This window comes from Triticum aestivum, chromosome 2B, assembly GCF_018294505.1.
Source record: "Triticum aestivum cultivar Chinese Spring chromosome 2B, IWGSC CS RefSeq v2.1, whole genome shotgun sequence".
In the NCBI taxonomy this organism is placed as follows: Eukaryota; Viridiplantae; Streptophyta; class Magnoliopsida; order Poales; family Poaceae; genus Triticum; species Triticum aestivum.
The window spans coordinates 733756825-733777932 of record NC_057798.1 but is presented as its reverse complement, the minus strand read 5'-3'; the positions used below and the strand labels follow the sequence as shown (position 1 = coordinate 733777932).

The 21108-nt window shown below is 42.2% G+C and overlaps 1 protein-coding gene across 1 annotated transcript; it reads right to left on the bottom strand.

The window, feature by feature from the left end:
* Positions 1 to 13133: 13133 nt before the first annotated feature.
* On the bottom strand, positions 13134 to 20520 carry LOC123039498 (60S ribosomal protein L28-1-like; the record flags this gene model as incomplete). Its single annotated transcript, XM_044462639.1, has 4 exons — positions 20373 to 20520; positions 20117 to 20283; positions 16922 to 16931; positions 13134 to 13171 (listed from the first exon to the last, which is right to left on the bottom strand). Coding segments are annotated over exons 1-4 (363 nt in total), but the record flags the coding sequence as incomplete, so codon positions are not given.
* Positions 20521 to 21108: the final 588 nt, after the last annotated feature.

Below are 21108 nucleotides of genomic sequence, written 5' to 3'. Positions count from 1 at the left end.
CTGTCAACAACTTGCCATCCTACATCACCATCGAGCCCCTTTTGTCATTTCTGAATGACATGTTCTGTGCCGCTGGCTTGGGATCCATAGCTTCCAAGTCTGACCTCATCGACGACAACCACGAGGAGGGCACCCTCTCCGACTCTTCCAAGGGGAAAGAGCCCATATCCTCTTCCAAGGGGAAAGATCTCGACTGCGACATTAGGGAGGGCACCCTGTAGTCATGCTCTTCCAAGGGGAAGGAGCCCATCTGCGACAACATGGAGTGCATCCAGGGTTCGTGCTCTTCCCATGGGAACGAGCCCTGATACATCCATTTTGCATCATGCTTTTATAGCAATATTTATTGCATTATGGGCTGTTATTACACATTATATCTCAATACTTATGGCTATTCTCTCTTATTTTACAAGGTTTACCATGAAGAGGGGGAATGCCGACAGCTAGAATTCTGGCTGAAAAAGGAGCAAACGTTGGAAACCTATTCTGCACAACTCCAAAAGTCCTGAAACTCCACGAAACCACTTTTTGGATTTATTAAGAATTTATGAGCGAAATAAATAGGCAAGGGGGCCCACACCCTGTCCAGGAGACAGGGCGCGCCCCCCTATAGGGCGCGCCCCCTATCTCCTGGGCCCCCTGGTGGGCTCCCGGCGACGATCTTCTGCTATATGAAGGGTTTTGTCCTGGAAAAATTCGTGGGCAAGCTTACGGGACGAAACTCCGCCGCCACGTGGCGGAACCTTGGCGGAATCAATCTAGGGCTCTGGCGGAGTTGTTCTGCCGGGGACACTTCCCTCCGGGAGGGGAAAATCATCACCAACGTCATCACCAACGATCCTCTCATCGGGAGGGGGTCAATCTCCATCAACATCTTCACCAGCACCATATCCTCTCAAACCCTAGTTCATCTCTTGTATCCAATCTTGTATCCAAAACCAAAAATTGGTACCTGTGGGTTGCTAGCAGTGTTGATTACTCATTGTAGTTGGTACTTATTGGTTTACTTGGTGGAAGATTATATGTTCAGATCCTTAATGGATATTATTACACCTCTGATTATGAACATGCTTATGCTTTGTGAGTAGTTACTTTAGTTCCTGAGGACATGGGTGAAGTCTTGCTATTAGTAGTCATGTGAATTTGGTATTCATCCGATATTTTGATGAGATGTATGTTGTCTCTCCTCTAGTGGTGTTATGTGAACGTCGACTACATGACACTTCACCATTATTTGGGCCTAGAGGAAGGCATAGGGAAGTAATAAGTAGATGATGGGTTGCCAGAGTGACAGAAGCTTAAACCCTAGTTTATGAATTGCTTCGTTAGGGGTTCATATGGGCCCATATGTTTAATTATGTGGTTAGGTTTACCTTAATACTCCTTTTTGTAGTTGCGGACGCTTGCAATAGGGGTTAATCATAAGTGGGATGCTTGTCCAAGTAAGGGCAGTACCCAAGTGTCGGTCTACCCACATATGAAATTATCAAAGTACCAAACGAGAATCTTACGAACGTGATGAAACTAGCTTGACGATAATTCCCAATGTGTCCTCGGGAGCTTCTTCCTTATTATTAGAATTTGTCCAGGCTTATCCATTGCTACATAAAGGATTGGGCCACCTTGCTGCACCTTATTTACTTTATTTACTTTTGCTGTTACTATTTATCTTATCACAAAACTATCTATCACCTACTATTTCAGTGCTTGCAGAGAAAACCTTACTGAAAACCGCTTATCATTTCCTTTTGCTCCTCGTTGGGTTTGACACTCTTACTTATCGAAAGGATTACGATAGATCCCCTATACTTGTGGGTCATCAAGACTCTTTCCTGGCGCCGTTGCCGGGGAGTGTAGCGCTCTTGGTGAGTGGAACTTGGTAAGGAAACATTTATCTAGTGTGCTGAAATTTTCTGTTACTAGTCACTATGGAAACTAATCCTTTGAGTGGCTTGTTTGGGGTATCTTCACCCCAACCATAGGAGAAAAGAGATGCTCCTCAACCTACTGAACTTTATGAAAATATTCACTTTGAGATTCCTTCGGGTATGATAGGAAAACTGCTAGCTAATCCTTTTGCAGGAGACAGAACTTTGCATCCCGACTTACACCTTATCTTTGTGGATAAAGTTTGTGGATTATTTAAGCTTGCAGGTATTCCCGATGATGTTGTCAAAAGGAAGGTCTTCCCTTTATCTTTGAAGGGAGATGCAATGACATGGTATAGGCTATGTGATGACACGAGATCTTGGAATTATAAGCGATTGAAATTGGAATTTCACCAGAAGTTCTATCCTATGCATCTTGTTCATCATGATCGTAATTACATATATAATTTCTGGCCTCGCGAAGGAGAAAGCATCGCTCAAGCTTGGGGGAGGCTTAAGTCAATGTTATATTCATGCCCCAATCATGAGCTCTCTCGGGAAATGATTATTCGGATTTTTTATGCTCGGCTTTCTCTTGATAATCGCAACTTGCTCGATACTTCCTGCGCTGGTTCCTATATGCTGAAGACTATTGATTTCAAATGGGACCTATTGGAAAGAATTAAACGCAACTCTGAAGATTGGGGTTTCGACGATGGTAAGGAGTCAGGTATGACACCTAAGTTTGATTGTGTTAAATATTTTATGGATACCGATGCTTTCCGTGGATTTAGCTCTAAGTATGGACTTGACTCTGAGATAGTAGCTACTTTTTGTGAAACTTTTGCTGCTCACGTTGATCTCCCTAAAGAGAAGTGGTTTAAATATAATCCTCCTGTTTAAGTGAAAGTAGTTGCACCTATTACAGTCGAAGAAAATACTATTACATATAGTGATCCTATTATTCCTACTACTTATGTTGAAAAACCTCCTTTTCCTGTTAGGATAAAAGATCATGTTAAAGCTGCGACTGTTGTTCGTAAGAGTAATACTAGGACTTATACACCTCCTGAGCAAATTAATGTTGAACCTAGTATTGCTATGATTAAAGATCTCTTGGATGAAGACTTAGATGGGCATGTTATTTCTTTCGTGGGTGAAACTGCTAATATTGCTAGACCCGATACTAAGACACGTAGACCTGTTATAGGCATGCCTATTATTTTTGCTAAAATAGGAGATCATTGTTATCATGGCTTATGTGATATGGGTGCTAGTGCTAATGCGATAGCTTATGATCTTTATAAAGAAATTATGCACGATATTGCACCAGTTGAATTAGAAGATATTGATGTTACAATTAAGCTTGCTAATAGGGACACCATTAAACCTATTGGGATTGTTAGAGATGTTGAAGTCTTGTGTGGAAAGATTAAATACCCTGCTCATTTTCTTGTTCTCGGTTCCCCACAAGATGATTTTTGTCCCATTATTTTTGGCAGACCTTTCTTGCATACCGCTAGTGCTAAGATCAATTGTGAAAAGAATATTGTCACTGTTGGTATAGATGGTATGTCTCATGAGTTTAATTTCGCTAAGTTTAGTAGACAACATCGTGAAAAGGAATCATCTAGTAAGGATGAGATTATTGGTTTTGCTTCCATTGCTGTTCCTCCAACTGACCCGTTAGAACAATATTTGCTAGACCATGAAAACGATATGTTTATGAAGGAAAGGGAAGAAATAGATGAAATGTTCCTTAAACAAGAACCTATGCTAAAACATAATCTTCCCATTGAAATTCTTGGGGATCCCCCTCCAACCAAGGGTGATCCCGTGTTTGAACTCAAACCCTTACCTGATAATCTCAAGTATGCTTATCTTGATGAAAAATAAATATATCCTATTATTATTAGTGCTAACCTTTCAGAGAAAGAAGAAGAAAGATAATTGAAAACTCTGAAGAAGCACCGAGCTGCTATTGGATATACCCTGGATGATCTCAAGGGCATTAGTCCCACATTATGTCAACACAAAATTTTAGTGGAGAAAGATGCCAAACCTGTTAGAGATCCTCAAAGACGATTAAATCCCAAAGTGAAGGAAGTGGTAAGAAAGGAGATTCTAAAACTCCTTGAGGCAGGTATTATTTATCCCGTTGCTGACAGTGAATGGGTAAGCCCTGTCCATTGTGTCCCTAAAAAGGGAGGTATTACCGTTGTTCCTAATGATAAAGATGAATTGATCCCACAAAGAATTATTATAGGCTATAGGATGGTAATTGATTTCCGTAAGTTAAACAAAGACACTAAGAAAGATCATTACCCTTTACCTTTTATTGATCAAATGCTAGAAAGGCTATCCAAAAACACACATTTTTGCTTTCTAGATGGTTATTCTGGCTTCTCTCAAATACCTCTGTCAGCGGGGGATCAATCTAAAACTACTTTGACCTGCCCTTTTGGTACTTTTGCCTATAGACATATGCCTTTTGGTTTATGTAATGCACCTGCTATCTTTCAAAGATGCATGATGGCTATATTTTCTGATTTTTGTGAAAAGATTTGTGAGGTGTTCATGGATGACTACTTCGTCTATGGATCCTCTTTTGATGATTGTTTGAGCAACCTTGATCGAGTTTTGCAGAGATGCGAAGACACTAGTCTCGTCCTGAATTGGGAAAAGTGTCACTTTATGGTTAATGAAGGCATTGTAATGGGGCACAAGATCTCTGAGAGGGGTATTGAAGTTGATAAAGCCAAAGTTGATGCTATTGAAAAGATGCCATGTCCCAAGGACATAAAAGGTATAAGAAGTTTCCTTGGTCACGCTGGTTTTTATAGGAGGTTCATTAAGGACTTTTCTAAAATCTCTAGGCCTCAGACTAATTTATTGCAAAAAGATATTCCTTTTGTCTTTGATGATGATTGTGTAGACGCATTTGAAACACTTATTAAAGCTTTGATCACAGCACCTATTGTTCAGCCACCTGATTGGAATTTACCTTTTGAAATTATGTGCAATGCTAGTGATTATGCTGTAGGTGCTGTTTTAGGGCAAAGAGTCGATAAGAAATTGGATGTTATCCATTATGCTAGTAAGACTCTTGATACTGCCCAGAGAAATTATGCTACCACTAAAAAAGAATTCTTAGCAGTTGTGTTTGCATGTGATAAGTTTAGACCTTATATAGTTGATTCCAAAGTTACTATTCACACTGATCATGCTGCTATTAAATATCTTATGGAAAAGAAAGATGCTAAGCCTAGACTCATTAGATGGGTTCTCTTGCTCCAAGAATTTGACTTGCATATTATTGATAGAAAGGGAGCTGAGAACCCCGTTGTAGACAACTTGTCTAGGTTAGAGAATGTTCTTGATGACCCACTGCCTATTAATGATAGTTTTCCTGATGAACAATTAGCGGTTGTCAATGCTTCTCGTACTGCTCCTTGGAATGCTGACTATGCTAATTACATTGTTGCTAAATATATACTGCGTAGTTTCACATACCAGCAAAAGAAAAAGTTCTTCTATGATTTAAGACATGACTTCTGGGATGATCCACATCTTTATAAAGAAGGAGTAGAGGTATTATTAGATGTTGTGTGCCTGAGCCTGAACAGGAACAAATCCTAAGCAAGTGTCACTCTAAATCCTATGGAGGACACCACGCTGGAGATAGAACTGCACACAAGGTACTACAATCTGGTTTTTATTGGCCTACTCTTTTCAAAGATGCTCGTAAGTTTGTCGTATCCTGTGATGAATGCCAAAGAATAGGTAACATTAGTAGACGTCAAGAAATGCCTATGAATTATTCTCTTGTTATTGAACCGTTTGATGTTTGGGGCTTTGATTATATGGGATCTTTTCCTGCTTCCAATGGTTATACGCATATTTTAGTTGCTGTTGATTACGTTACTAAGTGGGTAGAAGCTATTCCAACTAGTAGTGCTGATCATAACACTTCTATTAAAATGCTTAAAGAAGTAATTTTTCCGATGTTTGTAGTCCCTAGATATCTTATGACTGATGGTGGTTCACACTTTATTCATGGTGCTTTCCGTAAGATGCTTGCTAAATACGATGTCAATCATAGAAGTGCATCTCCTTATCACCCGCAGTCTAGTGGTCAAGTAGAGTTGAGCAATAGAGAGCTCAAATTAATTTTGCAAAAGACTGTGAATAGATCTAGAAAGAATTGGTCCAAAAAGCTTGATGATGCATTATGGGCCTATAGAACTGCATACAAAAATCCTATGGGTATGTCTCCATATAAGATGGTTTATGGAAAAGCATGTCATTTACCTCTTGAACTTGAACATAAAGCATATTGGGCTATTAAAGAGCTCAATTATGACTTCAAACTTGCCGGTGAGAAGAGGTTGTTTGATATTGGCTCACTTGATGAATGGAGAGCCCAAGCTTATGAGAATGCCAAGCTCTTCAAAGAAAAAGTCAAACGCTGGCATGATAAAAGGATACAAAAGCGTGAGTTTAACGTAGGAGATTATGTGTTATTATTCAACTCTCTTTTAAGATTTTTTGCAGGAAAACTTCTCTCAAAATGGGATGGTCCCTACGTTATCGAGGAGGTCTAACATTCCGGTGCTATAAAAATTAACAACTTTTAAGGCACAAATCCTAGGGTGGTTAATGGTCAAAGAATCAAGCATTATATTTCAGGTAACCCTATCAATGTTGAAACTAATATTTTTGAAACCATAACCCCAGAGGAGTACATAAGAGACACTTTCCAGAACGTTCCAGACTCCGAAAAGGCATAGATACGTGGTATAGTAAGTTTACCGACTCCAAAACAACTCTAATGGTAATTTTCATCAGTTTTGGATTATTTAAGAATTTTAGGAAGAAAGAAGTAGTCCGAAAGGGACACGAGGCTCCCACAAGAGAGGAGGGCGCCTCCCCCCCGTAGGGCGCGCCCCCCTGTCTCGTGGGCACCTCGTGTGCCCATTGGACTTCGTTTTCTTGTATGTTACGTATTTTGGTCGGTAAAAATTCATTATATATACTCCTGAAGGTTTTGGTCATCATATCATGCAAATATCCTCTCTTTTCGTTTCGAGTTGTTCCTGTTGCAGATTTAGAGCACCATGACTTCTCCCTCCTACAACAACGAAGACAAGGATGCCTGGCTATTGAAGATATAGTTAAAAAGAGAGGAACCAGAAGAGATCAACAAGGATGAAGGGATCAAGAAGGCCATGGAGGTTCAAGCTCCGGTGGTGAAAGAAGAAGATATCCCTAGCCCTTTACCTAACCTTTTCACTCCAACAGAGATTGAAGCTTTCAAGATGATTGAGTTAGCCCACATACAAAACAAGTATCTCACACAGGAGAATATTTTGCCGAAAGATCATATTGCTGGGCTCAAGGGCATTATCCGCAAGTTGGAGGAGCTTTTACGCTCAATGTGCGATTATCCACCATCATCATCACCACCTCCATCACCACAGAAGAAATAATCACATGGGTATGGGCACTCCCCTTGGCAATGCCAAGCTTGGGGGAGGTGCCCCGGTATCGTATCACCATCACACTCCTATCTTTACCGTTTTATTTAGTTCGATCCTTTTAGTAGTATCTTGATCTTTTAGTTCGAAGTTTTGATATCAAGTAGTTTTGAGTTTTCGTTGTGATCTCTTTTTGTAAGCGAGTCCCTGTGCTATCTATAATAAAGATTAGTGTTGAGTCAAGGGCTTTGCTATGTTGCTATGATCTTGAGAAAGTAGAAAGAACAAAAGAGTTCATATTGATCTTATGGATAGTGATAACTTCACACATAGAAAGTATGAGGCATAAAAATTGTTGAGAGTTGATGAACGTAGCCTTGGTCATCGTTGCAATTAATAGCAAGTGATAAGGAAAGAGGGGTTCACATATAGATATATTATCTTGGACATCCTTTATGATTGTGAAGCACTCATTAAGTATGACATGCTAAAATAGTTGATGTTGGACAAGGAAGACAATGTAATGGTTTATGTTTCCCGACATCTCAGTTAAATTATATTGTCACTGCCTTCTGAACATGTTGAACTTGCCTTTCCCCCTCATGCTAGCCAAAACTCCTTGCACCAAGTAGAGATACTACTTGTGCTTCCAAACTCCCTTAAACCCAGTTTTGCCATGAGAGTCCACCATACCTACCTATGGATTGAGTAAGATCCTTCAAGTAAGTTGTCATCGGTGCAAGCAATAAAAATTGCTCTCTAAATATGCATGACTTATTAATGCAGAGAAAATAAGCTTTGTACGAACTTGTTGTGGAAGTAATAAAAGCGACAGAGTGCATAATAAAGGTCCACATACAAGGGGCAATACAAAGTGACGTTCTTTTGCATTAAGATTTTGTGTATCCAACCCTAAAAGCACATGACAACCTCTGCTTCCCTCTGCGAAGGCCCAATCTTTTACTTTATGTTTTTACTTTATGCTTGAGTCAAGGTGATCCTCACCCTTCCACTTTTTCATTTTATCCTTTGGCAAGCTCCTCGTGTTTGAAAGGTCATGATACATATATCAAATTGAATGTAAGTTGGCATAGGCTATTATTGTTGACATCACCTAAAGGTGAATATGTTGGGAGGAAACATAATAAGCCCCCATCTTTCTTAGTGTCCGGCTGAAACTCTATAACCACAAGTATTGAGTTAGTGTTAACAATTATGGAGGACTACGAGATAGTTGAGTATGTGATCTTGCTGAAAAGCTCTATTATTGACTCTTTCTGATGTTACGATAAATTGCAATTGCTTCAATGAATGAGATTATAGTTTGTTAGTTCCCAATGAAGTTTATGAACCATACTTGACATTGTGAATTGCTTATTACTTGAACATAGGAAATCATATGACAAAATCTATACATATGTTGCTGTTATTAGAATGATCATGAAACCCTCATGTCCGTATTTTTATTTTTATCGACACCTCTATCTCTAAACATGTGGACATAATTCTCGATTTCGGTTTCCGCTTGAGGACAAGCGAGGTCTAAGCTTGGGGGAGTTGATATGTCCATTTTGCATCATGCTTTTATATCAATATTTATTGCATTATGGGCTGTTATTACACATTATATCTCAATACTTATGGCTATTCTCTCTTATTTTACAAGGTTTACCATGAAGAGGGGGAATGCTGGCAGCTGGAATTCTGGCTGAAAAAGGAGCAAACGTTGGAAACCTATTCTGCACAACTCCAAAAGTCCTGAAACTCCATGGAACCACTTTTTGGATTTATTAAGAATTTATGAGCGAAAGAAATAGGCCAGGGGGCCCACACCCTATCCAGGAGACAGGGGGGCGCCCCCCCTATAGGGCACGCCCCCTATCTCCTGGGCCCCCTGGTGGGCTCCCGGCGACCATCTTCTGCTATATGAAGGGTTTTGTCTTGGAAAAAATTGCGGGCAAGCTTACGGGACGAAACTCCGCCGCCACGAGGCGGAACCTTGGCGGAATCAATCTAGGGTTCTGGCGGAGCTGTTCTGCAGGGGACACTTCCCTCCGGGAGGGGGAAATCATCACCAACGTCATCACCAACGATCCTCTCATCGGGAGGGGGTCAATCTCCATCAACATCTTCACCAGCACCTGTTGGAAATATGCCCTAGAGGCAATAATAAAATGGTTATTATTGTATTTCCTTGTTCATGATAATTGTCTATTATTCATGCTATAATTGTATTGACCGGAAACCACAATACATGTGTGAATACATAGACCACAACATGTCCCTAGTGAGCGTCTAGTTGACTAGCTCGTTGATCAACAGATGGTCATGGTTCCTGACCATGGACATTGGATTTCATTGATAACGGCATCACATCATTAGGAGAATGATGTGATGGACAAGACCCAATCCTAAGCATAGCACAAGATCATGTAGTTCGTTTGCTAAAAGCTTTTCTAATGTCAAGTATCATTTCCTTAGACCATGAGATTGTGTAACTCCCTGATACTGTAGGAGTACTTTGGGTGTACCAAACATCACAACGTAACTGGGTGGCTATAAAGGTGCACTACAGGTATCTCCGAAAGTGTCTGTTGGGTTGGCACGAATCGAGACTGGGATTTGTCACTCTGTGTGACGGAGAGGTATCTCTGGGCCCACTCAGTAATGCATCATCATAATGAGCTCAATGTGACTAAGTAGTTAGTCACGGGATCATGCATTACGGAACGAGTAAAGTGACTTGCCGGTAATGAGATTGAACGAGGTATTGGGATACCGATGATCGAATCTCGGGCAAGTAACGTACCGATTGACAAAGAGAATTGTATACGGGATTGATTGAATCCCCGACATCGTGGTTCATCCGATGAGATCATCGTGGAACATGTGGGAGCCAATATGGGTATCCAGATCCCGCTATTGGTTATTGGCCGGAGAGGTGTCTCGGTCATGTCTGCATGGTTCCCGAACCCGTAGGGTCTACACACTTAAGGTTTGGTGACGCTAGAGTTGTTATGGGAAATAATATGTGGTTATCGAAGGTTGTTCGGAGTCCCGGATGAGATCCTGGACGTGACGAGGAACTCCGGAATGGTCCGGAGGTAAAAATCGGTATATTGGACGAAGGGTATTGGAGTCCGGAATTGTTCCGGGGGTACCAGGTGATGACCAGCGTGTCCGAAAGGGGTTTCGGAGGCCCCGGGAAGCGTTGGGGGGCCTTATGGGCCAAGGGTAGAGGGCACATCAGCCCACTAAGGGGATGAGCGCCCCTCCCACCCCATCTCATGTAACCTGGAGAGGTGGGGGCGCCACCCCTAGGGCAGCCTCCCCTCCCGGCTTGGGGGGCAAGTTTCCTAGGGGGTGGGGGCGCCCAAACCCATCTAGGGTTTCCCTGTGGCCGCCGCCCCTCCCCTAGGGAAACCCTAGGGCGCCTCCTCCTCCCTCCTTCCCCCTATATATAGTGAGGGAGAGAGAGGGCATCCACACCCTTCCCCCGGCGCAGCCCTCTCCCTCCTCCAACACCTCCTCCTCCTCCGTAGTGCTTGGCGAAGCTCTGCCGGAGAACCACGAACTCCATCGCCACCACGCCGTCGTGCTGCTGGAGTTTTCCCTCAACTTCTCCTCTCCCCTTGCTGGATCAAGAAGGAGGAGACGTCCCCGGGCTATATGTGTGTTGAACGTGGAGGCGCCATTCGTTTGGCGCTAGATCGGATCTTCCGCGATTTGAATCGCCGCGAGTACGACTCCGTCAACCGCGTTCTTGTAACGCTTCTGCTTAGCGATCTTCAAGGGTATGAAGATGCACCCCCTCTCTCTCTTGTTGCTAGAATCTCCATAGATTGATCTTGGTGATGCGTAGAAAATTTTGAATTTCTGCTATGTTCCCCAACAGTGGCATCATGAGCTAGGTGTATTGCGTAGATTCTATGCACGAGTAGAACAGAAGTTGTTGTGGGCGTTGATTTTGTTCAATATTCTTACCGCTACTAGTCCTATCTTGTTTCGACGGTATTGTGAGATGAGGCGGCCTGGACCGACCTTACACGTACACTTACGTGAGACAGGTTCCACCGACTGACATGCACTTGTTGCATAAGGTGGTTAGTCGGATCGGATTCGATGAAAAGGGTCCTTAAGAAGGGTAAATAGCAATTGGCATATCATGTTGTGGTTTTGGTGTAGGTAAGAAACATTCTTGCTAGAAACCTATAGCAGCCACATAAAAACTTGCAACAACAAATTAGAGGACATCTAACTTGTTTTTGCAGCATATGCCGCGTGATGTGATATGGCCAAAAAGGATGTGATGAATGAAATATATGTGATGTATGAGATTGATCATATTCTTGTAATAGGAACCATGACTTGCATGTCGATGAGTATGACAACCGGCAGGAGCCATAGGAGTTGTCTTTATTTATTGTATGACCTGCATGTCACTGAATAACACCATGTAATTACTTTACTTCATTGCTAAACCATTAGCCATAGTAGTAGAAGTAATAGTTGGCGAGACAACTTCATGGAGACACGATGATGGAGATCATGATGATGGAGATCATGGTGTCATGCCGGTGACGATGATGATCATGGAGCCCCGAAGATGGAGATCAAAAGGAGCAAACTGATATTGGCCATATCATGTCACTATTTGATTGCATGTGATGTTTATCATGTTTATGCATATTATTTGCTTAGAACGACGGTAGTAAATAAGATGATCCCTCATAATAATTTCAAGAAAGTGTTCCCCCTAACTGTGCACTGTTCCGAAAGATCGTTGCTTCGAAGCACCACGTGATGATCGGGTGTGATAGATTCTAACGTTCACATACAGCGGGTGTAAGCCAGATTTACACACACGAAACACTTAGGTTGACTTGACGAGCCTAGCATGTACAGACATGGCCTCGGAACACAAGAGACCGAAAGGTCGAACATGAGTCGTATAGTAGATACGATCAGCATGAAGATGTTCATAGATGATGACTAGTCCGGCTCACGTGATGATCGGACACGGCCTAGTTGACTCGGATCATGTATCACTTAGATGACTAGAGGGATGTCTATCTGAGTGGGAGTTCATCAAATAATGTGATTAGATGAACTTAATTATCATGAACATAGTCAAAAAAGTCTTTACAAATTATGTCGTAAGCTCGTGCTTTAGTTCTAATGTTTAGATATGTTCCTAGAGAAAATATAGTTGAAAGTTGATAGTAGCAATTATGCGGACTGGGTCCGTAAACTGAGGATTGTCCTCATTGCTGCGTACAAGGCTTATGTCCTTAATGCACCGCTCGGTGTGCTGAACCTCGAACGTCGTCTGTGGATGTTGCGAACATCTGACATACACGTTTTGATGACTACATGATAGTTCAGTAATGTTAAACGGTTTAGAATTGTGGCGCCGAAGACGTTTTTGAAACGTCGCAGAACATATGAGATGTTCCAAGAGCTGAAATTGGGATTTCAGGCTCGTTCCCATGTCAAGAGGTGTGAGACCTCCGACAAGCTTCTTAAGCCTACAAACTAAGGGATAAAAGCTCAATCGTTGAGCTTGTACTCAGATTGTCTGGGTACAACACTCACTTAAATTGAGTGGGAGTTAATCTTCCAGATGAGATAGTGATGTTTCTCCAAAGACATTGCCACCAAGCTACTAGAGCTTCGTGATGAACTATAACATATCAGGGATAGATATGATGATCCTTGAAATATTCGCGATGTTTGACACCACGAAAGTAGAAATGAAGAAGGAGCATCAATTGTTGATGGTTAGTGAAACCACTAGTTTCAGAAGGGCAAGGGCAAGAAGGGATACTTCATGAAACGGCAAATCAGTTGCTGCTCCAGTGAAGAAACCCAGGGTTGAACCCAAACCCGAGACTAAGTGCTTCTGTAATAAGGGAACGGTCACTAAAGCAGAACTACCCTAGATACTTGGTAGATGAGAAGGCTGGCAAGGTTGACAGAAGTATATTGGATATACATTGTATTAAATGTGTACTTTACTAGTACTCCTAGTAGCACCAGGGTATTAAGATACCGGTTCGGTTGCTAAGTGTTAGTAACTCAAAATAAAAGAGCTACGGAATAAACGGAGACTAGCTAAAGGTGAGATGACGATGTGTGTTGGAAGGGTTTCCAAGGTTGATGTGATCAAGCATCGCCTGCTCCCTCTACCATCGAGATTGGTGTTAAACCTAAATAATTATTATTTGGTGTTTGCGTTGAGCATAGAAATGATTGGATTATGTCTATCGCAATACGGTTATTCATTTAAGGAGAATAATGGTTACTCTGTTTGTTTGAATAATACCTTCAATGGTCTTGCACCTAAAATGAATGGTTTATTGAATCTCGATCATAGTGATACACATGTTCATGCAAAAAGATATAAGATAGTAATGATAATACCACATACTTGTGGCACTGCCATTTGAGTCATATTGGTATAAAACGCATGAAGAAGCTCCATGTTGATGGATCTTTGGACTCACTCATTTTTTGAAAAGTTTGAGACATGCGAACCATGTCTATTGGTATGTATGCATGAAAAAAAACTCCATGCAGATGGATCATTTGGACTCACTTGATTTTGAATCACTTGAGACATGCAAATCATACCACATGGGAAAGATGATTGAAAAGCCTCATTTTTCAGTAAGATGGAACAAGAAAGCAACTTGTTGGAAGTAATACATTTGATGTGTGCAGTCCAATGAGTGCTGAGGCACGCAGTGGATATCGTTATGTTCTTACTTCACAGATGATTTGAGTAGATGCTGAGTATATTTACTTGATGAAACACAAGTCTGAATTATTGAAAGGTTCAAGTAATTTCAGAGTGAAGTTGAAGATCTTCGTGACAAGAGGATAAAATGTCTATGATATGATCATAGAGATGAATATCTGAGTTGCGAGTTTGGTACACAATTAAGACATTGTGGAAATTGTTTCACAACTAACACCGCCTGGAACACCATAGTGTGATGGTGTGTCCAAACATCATAGATGCACCCTATTGGATATGGGGCATACCATGATGTCTCTTATCGAATTACCACCATCGTTCATGGGTTAGGCATTAGAGACAACCGCATTCACTTTAAATAGGGCACCATGTAATTCCGTTGAGATGCCACCGTATGAACTATGGTTTAGAGAAACCTAAGCTGTCGTTTCTTGAAAGTTTGGGGCTGCGACGCTTATGTGAAAAAGTTTCATCCTGATAAGCTCGAACACAAAGCGGATAAATACATCTTCATAGGACACCCAAAACAGTTGGGTATACCTTCTATTTCAGATCCGGAAGCAAAAGTGATTGTTTCTAGAAACGGGTCCTTTCTCGAGGAAAGGTTTCTCTTGAAAGAATTGAGTGGGAGGATGGCGGAGACTTGATGAGGTTGTTGAACCATCACTTCAACTAGTGTGTAGCAGGGCACAGGAAATTGTTCCTATGGCACCTACACCAATTGAAGTGGAAGCTGATGATAGTGATCATGAAACTTCGGATCAAGTCACTACCGAACCGAGAAGGACGCGTACTGCTTTGGAGTGGTACGGTAATCCTATCTTGGAGGTCATGTTGCTAGACAACAATGAACCTACGAGCTATGGAGAAGCAATGGTGGGCCTGGATTCAGATGAATGGCTCGAGGCCATAAAATCCAAGAGAGGATCCATGTATAAAAACAAAGTGTAGACTTTGGCAGAACTACTCGATGGTCGTAAGGCTGTTGAGTACAGATGGATTTTAAAAGGAAGACGGACAATGATGGTAAGTGTCACCATTAAGAAAGCTCGACTTCTCATTAAGATGTTTTCTGACAAGTTCAAGGAGTTGACTGCGATGAGACTTTCTCACTCGTAGCGATGCTAAAGAGTCTGTTGGAATTATATTAGCAGTTACAGCATGATTTATGAAATCTTGCAGATAGGATGTCAAAACATTGTTTCCTCGATGATATTCTTGAGGAAAGGTTGTATGTGATACAACCAAAAGGTTTTGTCAATCCTAAAAGATGCTAACAAGTATGCAAAGCTCCATCAATCCTTCTAAGGAGTGGAGTAAGCATCTCGGAGTTGGAATATATGCTTTGATGACATAATCAAAGATTTTGGGTTTATACAAAGTTTATGAGAAACTTGTATTTCCAAAGAAGTGAGTGGGAGCACTATAGAATTTCTTATGAGTATATGTTATTAACATATTGTTGATCAGAAATGATGTAGAATTTCTAGACAACATATTGGGTTATTTGAAAAGTGTTTTTCAATGGAAAACCTGGATTAAGCTACTTGAACATTGAGCATCAAGATCTATAAGGATAGATCAAAAACGCTTAATAGTACTTTCAAATAAATACATACCGTGACAAGATTTCGAAGGAGTTCAAAATAGATCGGCAAAGAAGGAGTTCTTGGCTGTGTTATAAGGTGTGAATATTGAGTAAGACTCAAGACATGACCATGACAGAAGAGAGAGAAAGGACGAAGGTCGTCCCCTATGCTTTAGACGTAGGCTCTATAGTATGCTATGCTGTGTACCGCACCTGAAGTGTGCCTTGCCATGAGTCAGTTAAGGGGTACAAGAGTGATCCAAGAATAGATCAAAGGACAGTGGTCAAACTTATCCTTAGTAAGTAGTGTACTAAGGAATTTTCTCGATTATGGAGGTGGTAAAAGAGTTCGTCGTAAAGGGTTACGCCGATGCAAACTTTGACACTAATCCGGATTATTCTGAGTAGTAAACCGGATTCGTATAGTAGAACAGTTATTTGGAATAGCTCCAAATAGAGCATGGTAGCTGCATCTAGGAGATGACATAGAGATTTGCAAAGCACACACGGATCTGAAAGGTTCAGATCCGTTGACTAATAACCTCTCTCACAAGCGATATATGATCAAACCCCATGGGTGTCGATTCATTACAATCACATAGTGATGTGAACTATATTATTGACTCTAGTGCAAGTGGGAGACTGTTGGAAATATGCCCTAGAGGCAATAATAAAATAGTTATTATTGTATTTCCTTGTTCATGATAATTGTCTATTATTCATGCTATAATTGTATTGACCGGAAACCACAATACATGTGTGAATACATAGACCACAACATGTCCCTAGTGAGCCTCTAGTTGACTAGCTTGTTGATCAACACATGGTCATGGTTTCCTGACCATGGACATTGGATGTCATTGATAACGGGATCACATCATTAGGAGAATGATGTGATGGACAAGACCCAATCCTAAGCATAGCACAAGATCGTGTAGTTCGTTTGCTAAAAGTTTTTCTAATGTCAAGTATCATTTCCTTAGACCATGAGATTGTGTAACTCCCTGATACCGTAGGAATACTTTGGATGTACCAAACATCACAACGTAACTGGGTGTCTATAAAGGTGCACTATAGGTATCTCCGAAAGTGTCTGTTGGGTTGGCACGAATCGAGACTGGGATTTGTCACTCCGCGTGATGGAGAGGTATCTCTGGGCCCACTCAGTAATGCATCATCATAATGAGCTCAATGTGACTAAGTAGTTAGTCACGGGATCATGCATTACGGAACGAGTAAAGTGACTTGCCGGTAACGAGATTGAACGAGGTATTGGGATATCGACGATCGAATCTCGGGCAAGTAACGTACCGATTGACAAAGGGAATTGTATACACGATTGATTGAACCCCGGAAATCGTGGTTCATCCGATGAGATGATCGTGGAACATGTGGGAGCCAATATGGGTATCCAGATCCCGCTATTGGTTATTGGCCGGAGAGGTGTCTCGGTCATGTCTGCATGGTTCCCGAACCCGTAGGGTCTACACCCTTAAGGTTCGGTGGCGCTAGAGTTATTATGGGAAGTAGTATGTGGTTATAGAAGGTTGTTCAGTGTCCCGGATGAGATCCTGGACGTGATGAGGAACTTTGGAATGGTCCGGAGGTGAAGATCGTTATATTGGACGAAGGGTATTGTAGTCCGGAATTGTTCCGGGGGTACCAGGTGATGACCAGCGTGTCCGAAAGGGGTTTCGGAGGCCCCGACAAGCGTTGGGGGGCCTTATGGGCCAAGGGGAGAGGGCACATCAGCCCACTAAGGGGCTGAGCACCCCTCCCACCCCATCTCACGTAACCTGGAGAGGTGGGGGCACCATCCTAGGGCAGCCTCCCCTCCTGGCTTGGGGGGCAAGTTTCCTAGGGGGTGGGGGCGCCCAAACCCATCTAGGGTTTCCCCTGTGGCCGCCGCCCCTCCCCTAGAGAAACCCTAGGGCGCCTCCTCCTCTCCCCTTCCCCCTATATATAGTGAGGGAGAGAGAGGCCAGCCACACCCTTCCCCTGGCGCAGCCCTCTCCCTCCTCCAACACCTCCTCCTCCTCCGTAGTGCTTGGCGAAGCCCTGCCGGAGAACCACGAACTCCATAGCCACCACGTCGTCGTGCTGCTGGAGTTTTTCCTCAACTTCTCCTCTCCCCTTGCTGGATCAAGAAGGAGGAGACGTCCCTGGGCTGTACGTGTGTTGAATGCGGAGGCGCCATCTGTTCGGCGCTAGATCGGATCTTCCGCGAATTGAATCGCCGCGAGTACGACTCCATCAACCGCGTTCTTGTAACGCTTCCGCTTAGCAATCTTCAAGGGTATGAAGATGCACTCCCTCTCTCTCTTGTTGCTATAATCTCCATAGATTGATCTTGGTGATGCATAGAAATTTTGAATTTCTGCTACGTTCCCCAACAGCACCAGCTCCTCTCAAACCCTAGTTCATCTCTTGTATCCAATCTTGTATCCAAAACCACAAATTGGTACCTGTGGGTTGCTAGCAGTGTTGATTACTCCTTGTAGTTGATACTTACTGGTTTACTTGGTGGAAGATTATATGTTCAGATCCTTAATGCATGTTATTACACCTCTGATTATGAACATGCTTATGCTTTGTGGGTAGTTACTTTAGTTCCTGAGGACATGGGTGAAGTCTTGCTATTAGTAGTCATGTGAATTTGGTATTCGTTCGATATTTTGATGAGATGTATGTTATCTCTCCTCTAGTGGTGTTATGTGAACATCGACTACATGACACTTCACCATTATTTGGTCCTAGAGGATGGCATAGGGAAGTAATAAGTAGATGATGGGTTGCTAGAGTGATAGAAGCTTAAACCTTAGTTTATGAATTGCTTCGTTAGGGGTTCATATGGGCCCATATGTTTAATGTTGTGGTTAGGTTTACCTTAATACTCCTTTTTGTAGTTGCGGACGCTTGCAATAGGGGTTAATCATAAGTGGGATGCTTGTCCAAGTAAGGGTAGTACCCAAGTGTCGGTCTACCCACATATCAAATTATCAAAGTACCGAACGAGAATCTTACGAACATGATGAAACTAGCTTGACCACTATAAGAAATATGCTATCTTGTGACCTCCACTATTGGTCACTGAAAGGTCATAGTTTTTCATTTGCGACCTTTCTGTGACCAAAAATAGAAGGTCAAAAGCTGAGGGTCGTAAACTGACTATAGTGACCTTCTCTGTGAGAAGGTCGTGGATGTTTATGACCAAAATATTCCTACTGTGGCGTTTTGGTCACTAGCAGCCTCCCCAGTCCACGTAGGCATCCAGCGTGGCAAGCTGATGTGGCACAAGATTCAGCCCGGTCCAATTCGGTTTTCTGCATGGGCCTAGCCCAACAATTCGGCCTTTTTACTATATTTTTTTATCAATTTTTGAACGGCTTCATGGGCCAAGCCCAACATTTTTAGGTCCATTTCATTTATCCTTTTTGTTCTAGCTTCTAAGAAATGCCCGATGTGATTTGTTTGGGCCATAGCCTTCTTAGAGCCCAAATATTGTTTGGTCTAGTAGAATATTTGGTCTTTTTAATTCACAGATTCCAATTTATACACATTTAAAAATCAAAAAATCAGTAATTCTCTTATTAAATGATCAAATCCAGAACTCATATGATCAACATTCACAAAAACATACAAGACTTCACGTCCGTGGTAACATAGCTTGAACAAGCCTAATTACAGTTTATATCCAAGAAGTGTACGTGCAATCCAAAACATGGTGGCAAATATCAACCGAAACTATGGTTCACACCCTTGCTTGGCTCTTTGCTGTCAAAGTATATAGTCGTCCTTGGACCTTGGGAGCTACCACCAACAACACGGTTGTCCTGGTTGTACTTCTGTGGTCAAAGTCCTCACCTGGAAAGGATTATACAACTCAGTCATATATTCACGACTCAAAACTCATGACATGACATGACACTAAGAGAGAACATCATAGAGACTCAACCAGATCCTAATATAAAGGCTATTCAGACCATAGCTAGTTTATTCCAGTATTTTTGGACACATGTGTGTTGCTGCTGTTTTCTGGAAACATGGAGTACAAGTATTTTTGGAAACATGGAAGAACATGATTTATTATCCTGGAGACTAGACAAGAGTTACTCCAGTGAAGAGGATGACTAAAATCGCTCAATGGTTGAGAATACACCAACAACTTCAAACTCTCCTAACGAAAGATTCGAGTGCTGGAAACCGAGAAGCGGGACAGATTATAGAGTTACCTGAGTGGAGTAAGGGACTATTTACAACATGGGAATTTCAAAGGAATCAGTCCATTTCCTGCAGGAACATAAATTAGAGCTTTTCAAACTTTGCATAATTAAGGGAACAGCCCCAGCAAGCATCAGACTTTTCTGAAGTTATGTCCGACTTGCAGAACAAAGTGACTTCTCAAAACAACAAGTTGTAATACCTGATTCTTGACAGACTTGGCCATCTTGCAGAACTCCTTGCGCATCAGAGTCTTGTGCTGGAGCTTGGCAGGGGTGTTCTGCTTCTTGGTCTTGGTCGTGGACAGGACAACTGCCTTGTCCTCTCCCGCTGATGGCTGGACCACCACGGTCTTGCTGTTCGCCAAGCCTGAAACCACATCAGCCCCACAGCAAGTTAGCTCCTTGCAGAGACACTTGCAAACAAAAGGGTTAAAAATACTGCAAAGAGCTACGGACTCGAGAACTTGTAGGAGTGGACATTGTAGAGGTTGTTGGGCTCCTTGCTGAACCGCACCTTGGCGTTGCTGTTGCCGAACGGTTTTATCAAGAAGCAGTTCTTCTTCTTCACGAGCTCCCAGACCAGAGACCCTGGAACGGTAGTCATTTCCCTTGGCCTACATCACCAAAACAACAACCAAAAGTCAGATCCTACAGCTAGCAACAAGCAACAGGACACACTAATCCTACTGAATCAAGGAAACATTTGACTATTTGAGCAAAATTGTATGCTGATTGCACCTTAAGCTCTCTCGCCACGGATCCTCCTAGCCAGTTGAATGTCCTTGGGCATGATGGTCATGCGCTTAGCATGGATGGCGCACAGGTTGGTGTCCTCGAAGAGACCCACCAGGTAGGCCTCTGCAGCCTCTTGAAGGGCCAGCACCGCATGGTTTTGGAAGCGGAGGTCGGTCTGCACAGACAGAACAGGGTGGTGCTTTTAGTTTACTTGATTCATCATACTATAAGAGTTGAGATAACAGGAGCATAACAATGTAGTGATGTACTGTGAAGTTTGAGGAGCATAACATTGTAGTACTGTACTGTGAAGTTTGAGGAGCATAAAATATATGAGACAGTTTACTTGATCCAAAGTTTAAGGAGTATCTTATCTACTAGTAGTACTGTACTGTGAGACTTTCCTAAAGCAGAGTCTGTAAACAAACAGAGTGAGAACCATCAGAAGAACAGAGAT